The sequence below is a fragment of the Aphidius gifuensis genome, linkage group LG3 (genome assembly GCF_014905175.1).
Source record: "Aphidius gifuensis isolate YNYX2018 linkage group LG3, ASM1490517v1, whole genome shotgun sequence".
NCBI classification, from domain to species: Eukaryota; Metazoa; Arthropoda; class Insecta; order Hymenoptera; family Braconidae; genus Aphidius; species Aphidius gifuensis.
This window is the reverse complement of record NC_057790.1, coordinates 27,267,514-27,285,662: the sequence shown is the minus strand read 5'-3', so window position 1 is coordinate 27,285,662 and position 18,149 is coordinate 27,267,514. Positions and strand designations below refer to the sequence as shown.

General features: G+C 26.8%; 5 protein-coding genes across 8 annotated transcripts; 2 read left to right on the top strand and 3 right to left on the bottom strand.

Moving 5' to 3' along the window:
• Nucleotides 1-1,333: 1,333 nt before the first annotated feature.
• LOC122853447 lies at nucleotides 1,334-3,571 on the top strand. The gene is made up of 6 exons (XM_044153932.1): nucleotides 1,334-1,534; nucleotides 1,630-1,893; nucleotides 1,980-2,116; nucleotides 2,178-2,631; nucleotides 2,733-2,934; nucleotides 3,003-3,571. Exons 1-6 carry the CDS (start codon nucleotides 1,502-1,504, stop codon nucleotides 3,251-3,253), a joined length of 1,341 nt encoding a protein of 446 aa, XP_044009867.1. The 5' UTR covers nucleotides 1,334-1,501; the 3' UTR covers nucleotides 3,254-3,571.
• Nucleotides 3,572-3,589: 18 nt separating this feature from the next.
• LOC122853448 (ethanolamine-phosphate cytidylyltransferase) lies at nucleotides 3,590-6,477 on the bottom strand. Its single transcript, XM_044153933.1, has 6 exons — nucleotides 6,222-6,477; nucleotides 5,981-6,118; nucleotides 5,472-5,651; nucleotides 4,961-5,387; nucleotides 4,670-4,890; nucleotides 3,590-4,280 (listed from the first exon to the last, which is right to left on the bottom strand). The coding sequence occupies exons 1-6, from the start codon at nucleotides 6,263-6,265 to the stop codon at nucleotides 4,184-4,186; spliced, it is 1,107 nt and encodes a 368-aa protein (XP_044009868.1). The 5' UTR covers nucleotides 6,266-6,477; the 3' UTR covers nucleotides 3,590-4,183.
• An 842-nt stretch (nucleotides 6,478-7,319) lies between these two features.
• Nucleotides 7,320-11,856, bottom strand: LOC122853446 (ATP-dependent RNA helicase dbp2-like). Of its 2 annotated transcripts, none has more exons than XM_044153930.1 (6): nucleotides 11,423-11,856; nucleotides 10,056-11,254; nucleotides 9,922-9,981; nucleotides 8,302-8,520; nucleotides 8,010-8,225; nucleotides 7,320-7,921 (listed from the first exon to the last, which is right to left on the bottom strand). In XM_044153930.1, coding segments are annotated over exons 1-6 (1,821 nt in total). In that variant the 5' UTR covers nucleotides 11,425-11,856; the 3' UTR covers nucleotides 7,320-7,796. The 2 variants fall into 2 exon arrangements, with proteins under 2 accessions (XP_044009865.1, XP_044009866.1); XM_044153931.1 differs by having other exon boundaries at nucleotides 7,454-7,918.
• Nucleotides 11,857-11,957: 101 nt separating this feature from the next.
• On the bottom strand, nucleotides 11,958-15,747 carry LOC122853445 (ATP-dependent RNA helicase dbp2-like). 3 transcript variants are annotated; one of them, XM_044153926.1, is made up of 3 exons: nucleotides 15,532-15,746; nucleotides 14,775-14,844; nucleotides 11,958-14,691 (listed from the first exon to the last, which is right to left on the bottom strand). In XM_044153926.1, coding segments are annotated over exons 2-3 (2,019 nt in total). In that variant the 5' UTR covers nucleotides 14,777-14,844; nucleotides 15,532-15,746; the 3' UTR covers nucleotides 11,958-12,674. The 3 variants fall into 3 exon arrangements, with proteins under 3 accessions (XP_044009861.1, XP_044009864.1, XP_044009862.1); XM_044153929.1 differs by lacking the exon at nucleotides 15,532-15,746 and adding an exon at nucleotides 15,440-15,510 and having other exon boundaries at nucleotides 12,332-14,691; XM_044153927.1 differs by having other exon boundaries at nucleotides 12,333-14,691; nucleotides 15,518-15,747.
• Nucleotides 15,748-15,890: 143 nt separating this feature from the next.
• On the top strand, nucleotides 15,891-18,148 carry LOC122853443 (RNA-binding region-containing protein 3). The gene is made up of 6 exons (XM_044153924.1): nucleotides 15,891-16,042; nucleotides 16,105-16,590; nucleotides 16,704-16,848; nucleotides 16,924-17,403; nucleotides 17,477-17,630; nucleotides 17,714-18,148. Exons 1-6 carry the CDS (start codon nucleotides 16,025-16,027, stop codon nucleotides 17,874-17,876), a joined length of 1,446 nt encoding a protein of 481 aa, XP_044009859.1. The 5' UTR covers nucleotides 15,891-16,024; the 3' UTR covers nucleotides 17,877-18,148.
• Nucleotide 18,149: the final 1 nt, after the last annotated feature.

The window sequence follows — 18,149 nt, the reverse complement described above, 5'->3', positions numbered from 1 at the left end:
AAAAAGTGAAAAAAAAAGAAAAATTGCAATGCTTGCATGAATATTTTCGAGACGATGAAGTTTGTTTGCGTGTTGATGAAAAAGAAAAAAATCATAAGCAAGATATACCTATTATAATTAAAAAAAAAAAAAAAAGTGAGATATAAAATTGTTGATTATATGGAAAAATCTTTTTTATACTGTATCATAACAGTAAAATTCGATATCGAGATTTCCAACAGATCCAATTATTATTTATAATTGAATTTATTATAAATTTATAAAACTTGCGAATTCTTTATGTAACTTGAAAATAAAATATAAAATGTATATTTATTTAATGAAAATTTTTATAAAAAAAATTGAATAACGGAAAATAAAAAAAAATGTATTTGCAAGATGCGTGAAAATATAACGCGTAACTAAATGGTAATTGTCAACAAGAATTGATTCATCAACTGCAGCACCAGTGACAAGTACATTATTAAAAATAAAAAAAAAAATTGATTGACTATAAATATAATATATTTTCTCTAATAAACTAATTAACCGTTAAAAATTAAAAATTAAATGCAGATGGTTCAAGAGGCAAGGTCGATGCTAAAAATCCCGGTTTAGTAACCAAAAAATTAATGGTCAGTAGAATTAACGATGTGAAACCGTTGAAATAAATAAAATGTCATAAAAAACAAGTTTATTAATCCAAAGAAAAATATACCAATATATTATAATGAAATTTTAATATATAATAAAATAAATTTAAAATAAATTTAAAGTGGTGCTGACCCAATTTTATATTTATAAAAAAAGGACCAACAAGTCCACTCAACTCATTCGCTCTGTATTTTTATAATATACATATATACATATCTAAATTGCAACTGAGTGTGTTTTCGCGACGACTCGCTGCGTCCACTGACCCTCCGTGGATGGTCTAATACCGTAAAACTATATAACATTATTACATGTATATTAAGTGTATGTACTTGAAGCTACAGCTTGAAAAAAAAAAATTGCAACTCAATCAAAAAGCCTCATTATTATTAATTCTAATAAATCACCAAATTATGTTTAGCATTTGATTTGTAAGCTATAGCATAAAAAATATTAATGAAAAATCAGTTGATGTATAAAAAGTTATTGTCATCATGTTATATATAGTTAACATATAAAAACATAAATTTTTCGTCACTCTTTGCTGAAGATTGAACAAAGTTGCGCGCATTATTATGATCCATGAGGATAGTTGTTAGCTGAAGCATTGGCCATGCATTAACAGTACCTTGTTGTCTTGTCTTTTGTTGTCTTGCTTCTGTTGAATTTTGCCTTTCTTTTCAATTTACATCAAAAGCAAAACACCTAAATTCAAAATATAAAAAATAAAATAAAGAGAGCGGGAGAAACTTTAACTTGCTTTGACTACCCCACTAGACGCATAGACTAGTTTTCTTCAAGTTCAGTTCATCGTGAACCTTTCTTTGAAATACATCACTATCAATAAATTACCAAGTGTCTAATTATCATGTGGCGAATTTTAATTGCTATATTCTATACGGTTTGTGAAAGATTTTATTCAATAATAACACAATTGTTCAAGTGAAAAAATAAAAATTATATACTTTTTTTTTTTTTTTCAAAATATACAAATAGGTTTTTATAATAGCTGAAGCACACTATGATTATGAAATAACTGATATACAATGTAGCTCAACAACATCAAGCTCGGATTATTTAACAGCCAAAGTAAGACGACCAATTGGTTTCAAAGGTGCACCACTATTTGCTGATGACAGAGCTGCTGATCCATTGACTGATACTCATTGTCAAATACGACCAGATCCAACTGATCCACAAGAAGACAATTATTTTTTAAAAGTAACAGATTTTTCAAGATGTGGTATTCTCAAGCAAAATGTATGTATTTAAATATAAATATAAATAAAAGTCATAAATAAATTTTTATAAAAAATACATCATCATGATTATTTTATTTGTTTAAGGGTTTCGTTCATTTGAAAATATGGTTTCCAGCATTTCCTGGTGTTGTCATGATGGCTGATCAAGAATTAATTTTAATGTGTAGACCACCAGAGCCAACACTTTTACGACACAAAGCTGCTGGTTTTGCTGGTACATTGTAAGTAAATTATTTCTTTTTTTAAAATAATTAAATTAATATTATTATTATTATTGATTAGTCCACATGGTGCACGTGTATCTGGTGTTGTTGAAGAAACACCAGGAAGATTAGAATATGAAGTTGCATTGTATCGTGAAGCAGCTGGTAATATATCAGATAATTCAATAAGACCAGAGGCTGTTGATCAGGCAGTACCAATTGGTACTAAATTACAGTTACGAGCAAGAATAAATACTGAAAGTGCGTGGGGATTTATTAAATTATTAGAAGTCACAGTTAGTCCTGATCCAGATCAACCACATGCACCAGGTAGTGTTACTTTGGTCAAGGATGGCTGCAGAAATCGTGACTTTGCATCAATAATACCACATCAACCTGCAAGATACAAGGATAGAAAAAATGAGGTTTATCTTGATTTTGAGGCATTTTTATTGAGCTCCATGAGAGAAAGATCAACTTTATGGATTCATTCACAAATAAAAGCTTGTATGGAACCTTTTGATTGTCAGCCAGTAAGTTGATGAATTTATTTCAAATTAAATTAAATTAAATCTTCTCCTAGATATATTTTATATCAATAAATTAATTATTTTCTATTTTTTTTTTTTTTTAGGATTTTTGTCTAGATTTATTTGAACCATCAGGTCATGGAAAAAGAAAAAGACGTACGATTGGTATTGTCGAAGAAGAAATAAATGAAAGCAATAATAATAATAATTTACCAAAATCTGAACATTTAATTAAGCAATACAATGATTCAACACAATTTACAAAAATTAAAGAAAATATCGAGTACACTGTTATGATGCCAAGTGGTATGTTAAATTTATTCATCAAATTTATCAAACAACAGCAATAATAAATTATTATCATTTTGTTTCAGATGTATACGACAAATTTGCAGTTGGATTTGATAATAATTGTAGTAATTTCTTGTACATTTCCATTGGTCTAGGTTTATTATTAATATTTTCAACTTTTGTCATGTGTTATCTTGCATCTCGCCTTCATAATATTGCATTGCTAACAAGCGTACCCCAAAATAAATCAATAGATGAATTAGTCAGAGATAGAGCTAGAAAATATTGTGATCCAACATCACAGGGTTATACTGGTAGATCCACAGTTCAATAAAAAAAATTAATTCATCACTTTTTTTAAATATAATTTAAACGAAATAATAGTAGTATTATTTTTGCATCGCTATTACGTTACCTGAACAAAATAAAATGAGTAAATAATGAAATAAATGCAACAACAATTTACTCATTTTATTTTTGTTTAAGTTTATCATATAGATATATATTATTTATTTTTTGATGGAAATAATTTGAAAAATAGAAAGAAATTGGGGGTAAAGGATGGGATGTCGGGTGAGGGATGGTTTTAGGTAATTCGATATTTATGACAAACTCACAATGTAAATAATTATGGAAACACAATAATTAATAATTTTATAACAGTATTATTTTGCAATGATAATATTTAAATTTATTATTTATTTAGCTATTATTTATTGACTGAAAATAATTTATATAATATATACACAATTATTTTATTTTATTTTTTTTGATTTTATAATTTAAAAATTGATGAGACATATTGTTTTTTTTTTTTTTTTCCATTTGTCTTTGGTTTTATTAATCAATTTATTATTCAATGTAATTAAAAATAAAAATTGTTTATATTTAAATAATACGTGTATAGAAATTTTGTGAATGATATACATGATTTGTTTATTTTATATTTTTTTCGTAAAACTAAGATTGATAATTAAAATTTAAATTGCGCGTGTTATTTTAATTGCTTATATTTCTTAAATATTATTATGTGAATTGAGAATTATTATTTTAAATGAAAATGCACCGAAAATAATAAATGAATGATGATTCTCAATATTGCAATTTCTTTTGGCATTTGTGTTTAAAAAATATTCAACATATACATTATTTTATATTAAATTATTAGTTTATATTCAATTCATTAAAAATAAATTAACTGGTTAATAATTATTTTTTTATTTATTTTTTTAATTGAATAAATAATAATTTTTCATGATGCATTTCATTCAGTTAATTCAGCTTTTTTTGATTTAACAATTGCTTCATAAACAGCAAGTTCTTTTTTTTCCTTTTTCAAATTTCTATCCTCGAATTCCAATCTGTAATTCAAACGCTGATGTCAATATGTAAAAAAAACCATTGTAATTTTAAATTATCATGTTTTTTTTTTTTTTTTGTGAAAAATTAGATAAATAAATAAACATGTTATAGAAATAAAATATTGACTCAATGTTTTATTATTAAAAAAAGAAAAAAGAAGAAAAATAAAATAAATAATCATCGATAAGTCATTTTTTTAAATATCGAGCAAAGTTCCACAGACCTATAATGAAAATAAAAAAATAAAAACAAAAAAATGATTCTTTAGCTTGAAATAATAATGAAAAAAAAAAATAATAATAAATTTGAATTAAAAATTGACATATTGAATTGATGATAAAAAAATGATTTTAAAACACTTGTAAAATGATGAAAAAATATAAATTACCTATGAAGAATAATTCTCTCGACAATTTTTTCAGTTGTCATGTCATTGCCACTGTCCAACAATTTAAATTTATTTTGTCGTTTTGGTTCGGCATATGGATCAATTCCATTGTAACATGGCATTATTCGTGTTTGTCCATGACACACAATTGACACATTAAAGTGTTCCATTAAATCTTTAGTAACTTCATATGGTGCACCAATAACAACCTCATTGACATACTGAAAAAATAAAATATATATTAAAACCATAATAATTGTTAGTTAATAGTATAATTAATTAATGAATTACCTTGCAAGCAAGTACACTTAGTACTCGTTCATGTAAATTCATTATTGGATAATTTCCACATTTATAACGATTGACAACTGGATCAGTGTGTAATCCAACAATAAGATAGTCACCTTCTTTTTTAGCAATTTGTAAAAAATCAAGATGACCAACATGAAATAAATCAAATGCTCCAGCAACATATACTATTTTATCATCTGGCTGTGGACTTTTACCATCACTAAATTGTATTATTTTTTGTGTTGTTGGTAAAAATTGAGAGCAACCAGTCCATGGACTTCTTGCTAATTTATCTTGACCCATGCTCTTACTTGGTTCTCTATCAACTGAATACTCACTATCTCCTTGTCTAAAATGTTGTCTTGTCATTAACAACATTCGACCTACTAAATCTGTTGTCGAGACACCAGCAGTTCTTTGCACTTCCCTTTAAAAATATTAGATATTATTATTATTATTATTATTATTAGAAATAAAATTTAATACATATTATTATTATTATTAATTTTACCTGTAACGATTAGCTTTTTTGACAAAATGATAAGTATCAATACCATCAGCTGTCATTGTAATGTCATCACCATGAACACAAAAATCACAATTATATTTATCCAGTGTTTCAAGTGTTGTAACATAAGGAGCACCTTCAACAACTTCATCAACCCACTTTATTCCTCTAACCATTTTATATCTAAAAAATTAATAGTATAATCTATTATTATTATTATTATCATTATTTAATTTGTCCATGACATGGACTTTTTAACTCAAGTAAACAAAAAAATAGTCAATTCAATTTGAAATAAATAAAACAAGGTTGAAAAATAAAAAAATCAAGTAATCATCAACAACAACAGTTGTAACATTGAAATAATTTTTTAAATTATCGATTGATATTATATTATAGCTATTTGTTCTAACTACAGCCAAGGTGATAATAATAATAACAACAACAACAATAACAAATATAATAAATGTCAAGTTATGTTAATGTTAATGTTTATTTTAATTTTAACAAACCGTTCTTCTTGTGTAAAAACTGGAGGTCCTTTATGTTTAGTTATTTCATCATCAGTATGAACACCAACCACTAAATAATCACCCAAGGCCTTGGCCTGTCTCAATGAATTTGCATGACCAAAATGCACCATGTCATAACTATATATTATTAATAAAACAAAATAATGTCAATTTAAATTATCATGATGATGATTAACAATAATAATTTATTAAATATAGATATAAAATAAATAAGGCTCACCATCCATCACACCAAACTCTAACTTGTTTTTTTTTTTCACTCATAATTATTAAATAATTTTTTATTTATTAAAACAGAGTATATAATATATTTTTTAAATTTTAATATCAAACTGAGACTTATTATCAAATACTACAGCATCAATTAAAATCAACCCGGCAACTGAGCACGTCAGCTGGCGTCATACTCTCTTTTTATAATAAATACATTTTAATAATAATAACAATAGTCAATATCGACTGCCGACTGCCGACTGCGACTATCATCATTCTTTCCTTTTCTATCTTATGCTATTGTTATCGAAAAAATGTGATTGTCTCTCCCTCTTGCTCTGCCTGGGTTTCATTTTTCTAACATACGACGATGACGTTGTCAATGTTGTATTTCATTGGCGGGCAAAAGGTGTGGCAGTGGTTTTTTATTGCCAGGGTGGTGGTGGTTGATAAATGATATTGCTTGATAATTTAATATGACACACACGGATCATATATGTATGTAAAAAAAAAAAAAAATTATTCATTTGCTAGAAACATCATCGAGAATGTGACTAATCATACTATTTAACAAATGAAAAAAATAATGCTATCGACTTTATTTGAAAAACATGTCAACACAAGTTTTTTTCCATTTAACAACTTAAATATTTAAATATTATGATAACATATTGATAAAAAATAAAGAAAAACAAAATTGCAGGAAGTACAATTATAGTATTAATCTTGCTCTGATAATATTGAGTAAATTAATAACAATAAAAATAATAATCATTGGGAAAAATAATTAACAGACAAAAAATATTTAACATTGTGATATTGATCTGTATTCTGTCACATGATCACCGCAATGAATTGCTAATTAAAATATTGCAAATATGCAATCATGTCATACGATGTGTTTTGATAATAATTATATCCAATAGAAATATTACATTGATGTGTCTCAATTTTCAAATGAAAAAAAGTCGTTAAATATTTTTTAATACATAAAGTTCAAAGCTTATCTTTTTTAAATGAACCGTAATGGCCTGGTTGTCTCGTTGAAAATAAAAATTATTGGATGGATTGGATAAATATATAAAAATATACACAGTACATAATCTTGCTATTATTATTATTTATTATTTTATTTTATTATTATAAATGCCTGAAGACAGAATTAATATTTATTTATTTATTTTAAATATTCTAGTTATCTTATAGATTAAAGTGTCTCTCGGGTAGACTTTAGTTATTTTATTTTATCTTTTTTTTACTATTTATTTATATTTACTTTAGAGAATAATAACTGTAATATAATTATTGTTTAAAAATTTTAAAAAAATGTTAGATAACAAAACAATAAAATAAAAGCCAATTTAATAATATATATTTTAATGATTTTTAAATAAATCATTTTATAATTTACTATGAATACTTTTTAGTAATGTCAAAATATATAATATTTTTATATTTTTTTTTACAACTAAAAAAGAAAAAAAAAAAAAAAAAAAACAAATAATAGTAATAATGATATTTCTTACCATAATATTGTTTAAATAATAATAAGTATTTTTTTTTCTGTTACTTAATATTACAGTCAATAGCCATTTCGTTGGGATCCATATGATGATCCATAAGTGTTGCTACTGCCTGATCCATTTCCAGAATTATAATTGTTTTGAAAATATGGTTTACCTGAATGTCCTCCTCTGCTACTTCCTGCTTATTTAAATTTAAAGTCAATTATTATCATTGTTATTGGTATTAATTGTTGTATTGTTTTTTTTATTTTTATAAATAAAACTATTACCATTATTGCTTGATCCCCATCTGCCAGAACGATCACCACCACCACTTCCTCCACCACCACCACCACCACCACTGCGATCAAATCGTGGACGATCATTTGAAAATCTACCTCGAAAACCACCACGAGAATTACCAGCACCACCACGTCCATTGTTGTAATTTCGTGAACCACCATTACCACCATTACTGGCTCCATTTCTTGGATTAAAACGACCTCCTGTTGACAATTAAATATAATATAATTAATTGATTTTATTAATTTTTAAAAATAAAATAGAATAAAACTTTTTTACTTTTATTTTTTGCCAGCTCATAAAGTTTTGGATTAACAACTTGTTTTGCTTCCTCCAAGACTTGTATCAAGTCATTAGCTTTGTGTGCATTAGCTGGTGTAAAAAATGCATAAGCTGTACCAAGACGTTGTGAACGACCAGTTCTGCCAATACGATGGACATAGTCTTCTGAGTTTGATGGATAATCAAGATTTATCACAAACTTGACATCTTCCACATCTGAATTTAAAAAATTGTAATATTTTTATCATTAATTTCTGCTAAAGTTATTTTATCTTTTTTTTTTTTTTTCTCATTTAAATTTGTTTTTGTTTTGTTGAATTTTTACTTTTTTTTTATTTTTTATTTATTTTTTTTTTTTTGTGGTGTCATTTGAATAACAAAGCAAAATATATTTTTTTCAATAAAGCATATTAAATTAAAAATAAAATATACAATTCAAGTGAACCACAAGGATTAAAAAAGTATTGAATTACCTGTTAAATGCTGGAATAATATTTAATTGATTTTTATATTTTCTATCAAGTTATTATTTTAATTAATATATTATTTTTTGAAATGCAGAGGAATCAGTGCTCTGATGGTTTTCATTGAAGTCTCGCCAGAGTGTAATAATCTGGAGCGAGTTCATGATTACATTTGACTCAATGAATATTCACACCCTTGTCTCCTGCACCAAAGTTGCCAAAGTATGGACCATAAGCTGGACTTACAACAAAATTATTTATCACAGTAGTACATTCCAATTAGCCAACTTATTTTTGATCCTTTGATCCCTCAACAGTAGTAGTAATAATAACATTAAACATCAACTCTCATTGGAATGTCATGAACAATAAACAATTGACGACTTTTTTAAAAAAAAAAAAACACATTAATTAATTTGAAAAATAATTTTGTCGTCAATTATTTCATAAACATTGCCAAGATGATGACGATGACGACGACGATGACGATGTTGATCCCCTAACACAATGTGTATAATTTCCATACTTTGAAATACTTCGTACAGAACGAGAGTGTGTGTTTTAATTGGCTTTTTTTTTTTGTGTGGCACGGCTTGATATTGAGGCACAGCGTTAAATTATTTATTAATTTAATTAATTTGTTAATAGGTGTTTGTACACCTATAATAACAACAAAGCTTGTTGTTGTTATTGTTGTTGTTGTTGTTTATTGTTGAGTGGATCTAGTGACCACCAATTTCAATTTTAAATATTATTAAAAATCCAAAGTAAGCTCTTCTAGAGTTCTTACGAATTAAACTCCATCGCATGTGCCTCTGAAAAAATATAGAACTGCACGTTACTATGCCAGACTGACAAGACTAAATTTTTATTTATCTGTAATTGTATGTATTGTTTACCTGAAAACCTCTCTCTTTTATTTTTAAATGATAAATAAATAAATAAATATTATATATAATTAATAAAAAAAGATAAAAATAAAATTATTAAATAAATAAATTAATCAGTCTGGCTACATGCTTTTCGTCCGTTGCCACATTTAAATATAAATAACTATATATAAAAAATATAAATAACCATCGCAGCCTGACCCTTACATATTATTCGGAATATATATTTTTTAATCAATTAATTAAATATGCTGAATCCTTACCAAGACCACGAGCTGCAACATCAGTAGCAACTAAAATTTCTGATCGTGAATTACGAAATTCTGTAAAAAATAAAAATAAATAAAATAAAAAATTATAAGGATAATATTAAAATTGAGAGAAAAAAAAAACCTACGATTAAGAACATGATCTCTTTCTTGTTGGCTTTTATCACCATGTATTCCAATGGCTTTCCATCCATATCTATTTATTGCACGTGTTATATCATCAACTTTACGTTTTGTTTCAACAAATATTATTGTTTTTTTTTCTGGTTCATTTGATATTTCTTCAAGCAGTTTCATTAATTTTTCCTCTTTTTCATGCTCTTCACAAACATCAACAATTTGTAGTATATTATGATTAGCAGCCAACTGAAGTGATCCAATATTTATTTGTATGTAATTTGTTAAAAATTCTTCAGCAAGATTTCTAACTTCTTTTGGCCATGTTGCTGACCACATTAGTACTTGTCTATCTGGTCTTGTTTGTTCGACAATTTTTCTTATTTGTGGCTCAAAACCCATGTCCAACATACGATCAGCTTCATCAAGTACCAAATATGTACATCTACGTAAATTTGTTGTACCACGTTCAAGAAAATCAATAAGACGTCCAGGTGTGGCAATACATATTTCAACTCCTCTTTCAAGATCACGTGCTTGTGGTCCTTTTGGAGCACCACCAAATATACATGTATTTCTAACTTGTGATGCAACACCAAAATCAGCAGCAACTTGTTGTATTTGTTGTGCCAATTCACGTGTTGGTGCTAGTACAAGTGCAATTGGTCCATCACCACGATTTAAACGTGGCTGATGATTAATATGTATTATTGCTGGTAATATATAAGCTAGTGTTTTACCAGATCCAGTTTGTGCAATACCAACCATGTCTCTCCCTGACAATGCAATTGGCCAACCTTGTGCTTGAATTGACGTTGGTTCGTGAAATCGTTGACGACGTAATTCAGTCACAACATAATCAGGGAAACCTGATTCCTCGAAATGCAAATTTGCCGATGGTATTGATGAACCTTTTAATGTTATTTCTTTTGCCAGTTGATAAGTTTGAGGATTACGTGATACTACATTTGGATGTGGTGTATAAAAATTTTTTTTAAATGGCATAAGACTTTCACTGTCCCAGCGAGGTTTACGAAGACGATCACCTGGTTGTTGTTGATTACTATTATTGTTATTGTTATTATTATTCTTGTAGGAGTTGTTACCACCGAATGAATTTCCTGAATCACGTCCACCACCACCACCAAAACGTTGTCCACCACCACCACCACCTCCACGTCTATCATTTCTATCACGATCACGGAATGACCTAGTGCAATTGGACATTATTATCATTACTATTGTTGAATAGGTATATTAATAATAACACTATTCATTATTGGAAAAAATAAAAAAAAAAAACAACAACAATATGGCGTTAGCTGGATTTATATAAATAAAAAAACAAATTAATAAAAAATTAATTTGGTAAACTTACATGTTTCTGTTTGATGTTATTGTTTTGATTTTTTTCTAGATAATAATGATAATATTATTGTATTGATATTTTAAATGTCAAACAGAGAAATACATGTATTTTTAGAGAGTATTTAAATTGATTTAAATGACAGAAGAGAGATTATAAGCAGTGGAGTACGACGGTGTTATCCTTCCTTCGCTCTCTCTCCGTTGATGTCAAAAAAAAAAAAAAACATCAATATGATGATGGCGGAGACTTGGCTACAAAAAATAGTCCTCACTTGTGATTAATTGTATTTTTTTTCTTATAAATTGACCTAGACAAAACTTGAAATAATTGTCAAACAATCATTTAACTAAATTCCAGTGATTAAATTTATTTTTTCTAATTAGAAATTATGAAAAAAAAAATTACAATAATTCGCCAATTACCTCTGTTGATGAGTGTGTGTGCGTGTGTCGATGTGAGGTCAATGAATTTTTTTTATTTTTGAAATCATATTAAAAATGTATTATTATATATTGAAAAAAAGTTGAATAAATAATAAATCAAATTTTTCTATATTAAACACAACTTTTATTAATTTTTTAATTTTTCGTTTTTTTTTTAATTTTTACTTACCATTGGTAAATAAATAATAATAGCAATAATAGTCAATCTTGTTTTTTTTTTTTTTTTTTTAAATTTTAGATATATTATTTAATATAATGATTTAAATAAAATCTATTGACTAAACAATTCTAATTTTATATAGAATCACAGACTTTATTCTATGCTATTTCTAGAAAAAAAGAAACAAAAAATAATAATAAATTCCATTAATCATTGGAATATTGCTGAAAATATATATTAACATATAATTTATCTAAAGTTCTACCTGTAGATTTATAATAATAATAATAAATAATAATTGTGTATTGTTGATAATAATAATAATAATAATATTAATTTAATCGTTGTTACAAAAGGGCATTTAGAGCTGCCTTGTTTTATATTATTTAATAATGAAATTGACTTTTCAATTAAAGATATATATTTTTTTAGTTAATTAATAATAATAGCTGAATTTTTCGATGATGACAATAATGTGATTGTTGATGTATATATTTTAATATATAAATAATTGTCAGCACTTAATATTTTATATTATCAATTAAGTATCTTAATAACTTTGGTTTTTGTTATTATTTTTCTTGTTTTTTTTTTTTTTTTTACATTATGATTATTATTAATTAATACAATCAGTCCTTTGGTAACAAAAAGTCTTTGATCAATATTCTCCACGATATTGATTGTGATTTGGATAATAATAATTTCCTCCACCCCCTTCAGCTCCACCAACTTCACCATATCCATGGCCAACTGATGATGACGATGATGATGTATTTGGTGGATAACTTTTTTGGCCATAAGAATATCCTGATGAGTGTTGATCGATACTTGATTTTTTAGTGTAATCATTGTAATTTGAAGTTGGATAAGATTGATATGAGCTGTGATATGATGCTCCATTAACAGAGCCATGACTTGAACCACCACCACGTCCTCTTGATGAATTATAACTACCTCTTGTGTCATTATTGCCACTATTAAAACGTTTAGCACCTCTTTCAGAATTACCACCTGATGAAATAAATCTTTTTGTTCCTTTTCCATTGAAATTTGATGAATTAGCAAGTTCAGCCATTTCATTGAGTTTTGGATTAATTTTTTGACCAGCTTCACGTAACACAGCAATAAGATCACCAGCATGTTTCATATTTTGAGTTGTAAAAAATGCATATGCAGTACCTTTTTGTCTTCTACGTCCAGTTCTACCAATTCTATGTATGTAATCCTCTGATGATGATGGATAATCAAAATTAATAACATACTTAACATCTTCAACATCTAAACCACGTGCAGCAACATCAGTAGCAACAAGAATTGTTGTTCTACCACTTCTAAATTCTTGTAATACATGATCTCTTTCTTGTTGATTTTTATCACCATGTATACTCAATGCTTGCCATCCATCTCTTCTAATATTTTTAGTAATATCATCAACTTTACGTTTTGTTTCAACAAATATTATTGTTTTATTTTCTTTTTCAGTACCAATTTCTTGTAATAAACGTTGTAGCTTAAAATCTTTTTCAAATTCTTGACAAACATCAACAATTTGTAATATATTATGATTTGCTGATAATGCCAATGAGCCAATATTTAGTTGTGTATAAGTTGATAAAAAATCTTCAGCAAGATTTCTAACTTCTTTTGGCCATGTTGCTGACCACATGAGAATTTGACGATCTGGACGTATTTGTTGTATTATTTTACGTATTTGTGGCTCAAAACCCATGTCCAACATACGATCAGCTTCATCAAGTACTAAATATGTACATCTACGTAAATTTGTCATACCTTTATCAAGAAAATCAATAAGACGTCCAGGTGTTGCAATACATATATCAACACCTCGTTCAAGATCTTGTGCTTGTGGTCCTTTTGGTGCACCACCAAATATACATGTATTACGTACTGAAGCACTTTCACCAAAACAATTTGCAACTTCTTGTATTTGTTGTGCCAATTCACGTGTTGGTGCAAGTATCAATGCAATTGGACCTTTTTTATTATTACTACTGCTACTACTATTATTATTATCATTGACTATTGATTTTGGTTGATTAATAATATGTACAATTGCTGGTAATACATATCCAAGTGTTTTACCAGATCCAGTTTGTGCAATAGCAACTAAATCTTTTCCACTAAGTGCAATTGGCCAACCTTGTGCTTGAATTGCTGTTGGCTCAGAGAAACCTTGTTTTTTCAATCCTTTCATAACATAATCTGGAAAGTTGCCTTCTTCAAAATGTTGAATTGGATATGGTACATTATCACCTTTAACTGTTATTTCATGTAATTCACGATATTTATCAACTTCTTCTGGTAATCTTTTTTTTATTGATGGATGTTCAACGTAAAAATTTTTTTTAATTGGCTCCAATAATCTTGTATCCCAGCTGGGTTTTTTAGTTGAACTGTTGTTGACATCACCACCACCACTATTACCACCACCAGTAGATGGTTGTTTACCACGATATCCACCAGAAAATCTACTTCCTCTGCTGTTACTACTACTACTACCTCTTGACATTTGTTCATGATGTTTTTCATAATAATGATGACCACCTCTATTACTACTATTACTGGTATTTGTCATGTGAATACTGTTGTTACTACCAACTCGATGACCACCACTACTACCAACTCTGTGACCTGGATCTCGTTCTCGATGATACCTTAAATATATTTATTTAATTTATTAAATATATAATTTATGTAAATATATATTAATTCAACAATGTTTTCATGAAATACTTACATGTTGATTTGATTTTGATTCAACAATTTAATGAAGGTATGTTGTTTCTTTGTATATGACAATGGCTTGCCTGGCAACAGATTAGTATATAGGTATGTATTTTTTTTTTTTTTTTTTTTAATTTTATTATGTATGTAGAACTAGTACAAGTACATGGTGTGGTGATACTTTGGGACTTGTTTGTTGCACACACAAGAGACTAATCAATGTTTAAAGAGAGAAACCCGACAAATTCAATTGACACATATGTATATCTACTAAATAACATAAATTTATTAACTAGTAAAATTTATGTATATGACTTTTAGTATGTATGCATACATTTTAATGAAAAAAAAATAATAATAAAAGAAGGTTGATTTTATTTTTGTATAAAATGGACGCAAAATATATCAATGACAATTGTTTTGTCTTTTTTTTTTTTTTTTTTCTTCTATTTTATACTTTTAATTAATATTAATTTAATTTTTTTTTTTTTTTTTGATGAAATGCAGTTTAATAATTTTAATTTTTATCAAAAAAAAAACTTGGTACTTTTATGGGTAGGTATATATATGTGTCAGTCATATGTACACGTTAAAAATATATTTTGGATGTTGCCGGCAATCCCGCCTAATATTTTTAGATGGGATTTATCAGCAACGAAAGAAACTGAATGATATTACATGTATTTTGATTTAGCCCGGTTGCGCACACCTTATTTTTTAATTTTTTTAATTTAATTTTTTTTGCTATATATTCACCTGACTAAATTTACCTTTCTCAATTTTACCACACAAACGAGAGACACAAAAGTAGTGCCACACAGTCCCAGTAGATCAACCAATACAAATTGTTGCCAGGGACAACGGCGGAGTAATACACTTGTCTATTATTATTATTACTATTTATCTATTACTACTATTTTTGGTACTATTATTATTATATTGTTTTTGTTTTTGTTATTGTTGGAATTATCGTCGTTACGCCATCATTGATTTTCAAGAAAACACAATTGGCTCTATCTGTGACTTTTTTTGTAACTCTCTCCAACTCTCTCTCTCTCTCTTTGTCTCTTTCTCTCCCTTTTCTCTCTCTCTCTCTGTTATTTTTTTCAATGACAATTGACATTTTGACATTTTTTATAACCTTGTTTTTTATTTTTTGTAAACATACTTAATAATAACAATACCTATGTAAAATATAATACTTGTTTAATTTAGTGATTATTTTTATATTGAAATTGGATCAAAAAAAAAAATAAATAAATAATGACCTCGTTGATGAATGTAAGTTTTTTATTAATAATTACAAGTATTGTTTATAATTATTTATATTATTATTATTTAAGGAATCTGATACACTTTGTGTTCTTCATTTGCCTCCAAATTTGACTGATGAAAAAAGAGATGAATTATTTAAAAAATATGGAGCAACTGAGACGAAAACATTTAGAAAATCAAATAAATATACAAGGACACTTGTTAAATTTGCATCAAATGAAATAGCAACAAAAGCTTTTTTACAATTACATCAACTTGTTGTTAAAGGACATTATTTAAAAATTGATTTTGCCAAAAAAACAATTGACAATGAATCTAAAGACTTTGACAATGTCAATATTAATGATGAAATGACTAATGATAAGAAAAAAAAGGATACTGTTAATACAGAACATTTTCAAGCTTTTATTAAAAAATTAAATAGTTGGACAACCAATTATACATTTGCTCAACCACCACCACCAAATATTTCATACAAATATCCATCACCAACAAGAAACACCCTTTTGAGAATAGCTATTCAACTCATCAAAGAACCAGCATTTTATACTCAGGTTTGTTTATTCAAAAAAATATATAAATAACAAATTAATTTAACCATTTAAAAAAAAAAACATTTTATTTAATTTATTTCATTATCATTGTTGTTGTTGTTAATATCAACCAGGTTTTACATTTGATGAATAGAATGAATCTTCCACCACCATTTGAAGAACTTGATGATGAGTTTCCAACTCTCAGACAAGTTTATGATGTAGAAAAATATCAAAATATATTTGGTCAAATTGTTAATGAGCATCAACACTCTACAGGTTTTTATAATTATATTATTTATCATTATTAAAATATATTTTATATGAAAATTTATATTTTATTCTTTTTTCAAGAATTAATAAACAATTTTGGTGATGTTGTTGAACAACAAGGAGAAGAAGAAGATGATGAAGAAGAATCAGAAATTGAAACTGATGAAGATGAAAAAATTCAAAAAATAGATATTATTCCAAAAAAACGTAAAATATCACAATCAAAAAAACGTTTAAAATTATCAAATATAGTTAATTCATCAAAAAAATTAAAAACAACATCAACATCTGTACAAAAACCAATGAGACCAGAGGAAATATTTGAACCAGTATGTCGCGAAGAGCCAAAAAATTTAAAAATTGAATTAAAATCAATTGATGAACAAAATATATTAAATTCAAATAAAATCATTGCACCAGAAGATGGTGGTGGTTTTGGCTTGATGTATCCAATAATTGATAAGCATGATAAATCACAAGAAGAGCCAACAGATTCATCAGAAAAATCACAAGAATATATTTCTTCAAAAGAACTAGCTGCAAAACGTTTATCACCAAATGGTATGTTGTATGGTAATTAAGCAATTAAATTTCAACTTAACTTTTTGTTTCAACTTAGTTTTCATTGTTTCAGAACAAAAACAATTCAAAGTATTTGAAAATTATCATCCAGGAGTGCCATCTTGTCGTTTGTACATAAAAAATTTAGACAAAAAAGTACAAATTGATGATTTACATTATATTTACAAAAGATATGTCAAATCAGACTTGGAAAATTCGCAATCACAGTGAGTTTTTATTTAGTTTTATTATCTTGAAATATTATACTGGTATAATGACAGTTGTATGTTTTTGTTTTTACCTTTTAAAGATATGATGTACGACTGATGCAAGAGGGTCGAATGAAAGGACAGGCATTTATAACTTTTCAAAATGTAGAACAAGCACAACTTGCCCTCAATGAGACCAATGGATATGAGCTCTTTGGCAAACCTGTTGTTGTTCAATTTTCTAATAAGCCAACTAAAAGTTGACACTAATAAAAGCTAATATTATTAGTATAAACAAACAAATAAAATATAACAAAGACTAATTCCAATTAAATCATTATCTAATTATTAATTCATTAATTAATTCTATTGAATTTAAATTCTTCCATGTGTATCTCTCTGTAAATAATAATAATAGAATTTTCCTAGTCCAATTATTAGTTAAATGTTATTGAAATTTTTCATGTTGTATTTTTCTTTATTTATTATTATAAATGGTAAATAAAAAGAAAAAAGTATTTTTCATTGATTAATTAT

What these genes read in the sequence shown, in the direction of transcription:
- LOC122853446 (XM_044153930.1), bottom strand. An exon ending in TGTTGCAGCTCGTGGTCTTG is followed by an intron (nt 8,521 to 9,921) that starts GTAAGGATTCAG and finishes TTTTAAATTCAG; the next exon opens with ATGTGGAAGATGTCAAGTTT. An exon ending in ATGGGGATCAAGCAATAATG is followed by an intron (nt 7,922 to 8,009) that starts GTAATAGTTTTA and finishes AATTTAAATAAG; the next exon opens with CAGGAAGTAGCAGAGGAGGA.
- LOC122853447 (XM_044153932.1), top strand. Translation starts at nt 1,502, where the DNA reads ATGTGGCGAATTTTAATTGCTATATTCTATACG. An exon ending in GTGGTATTCTCAAGCAAAAT is followed by an intron (nt 1,894 to 1,979) that starts GTATGTATTTAA and finishes TATTTGTTTAAG; the next exon opens with GGTTTCGTTCATTTGAAAAT. An exon ending in GCTGGTTTTGCTGGTACATT is followed by an intron (nt 2,117 to 2,177) that starts GTAAGTAAATTA and finishes ATTATTGATTAG; the next exon opens with TCCACATGGTGCACGTGTAT.
- LOC122853448 (XM_044153933.1), bottom strand. Translation starts at nt 6,265, where the DNA reads ATGAGTGAAAAAAAAAAACAAGTTAGAGTTTGGTGTGATGGATG. An exon ending in GTTTTTACACAAGAAGAACG is followed by an intron (nt 5,652 to 5,980) that starts GTTTGTTAAAAT and finishes TTAATTTTTTAG; the next exon opens with ATATAAAATGGTTAGAGGAA. An exon ending in AAAAAAGCTAATCGTTACAG is followed by an intron (nt 5,388 to 5,471) that starts GTAAAATTAATA and finishes ATATTTTTAAAG; the next exon opens with GGAAGTGCAAAGAACTGCTG.
- LOC122853443 (XM_044153924.1), top strand. An exon ending in TGAGCATCAACACTCTACAG is followed by an intron (nt 16,849 to 16,923) that starts GTTTTTATAATT and finishes TCTTTTTTCAAG; the next exon opens with AATTAATAAACAATTTTGGT. An exon ending in AAAACGTTTATCACCAAATG is followed by an intron (nt 17,404 to 17,476) that starts GTATGTTGTATG and finishes TCATTGTTTCAG; the next exon opens with AACAAAAACAATTCAAAGTA.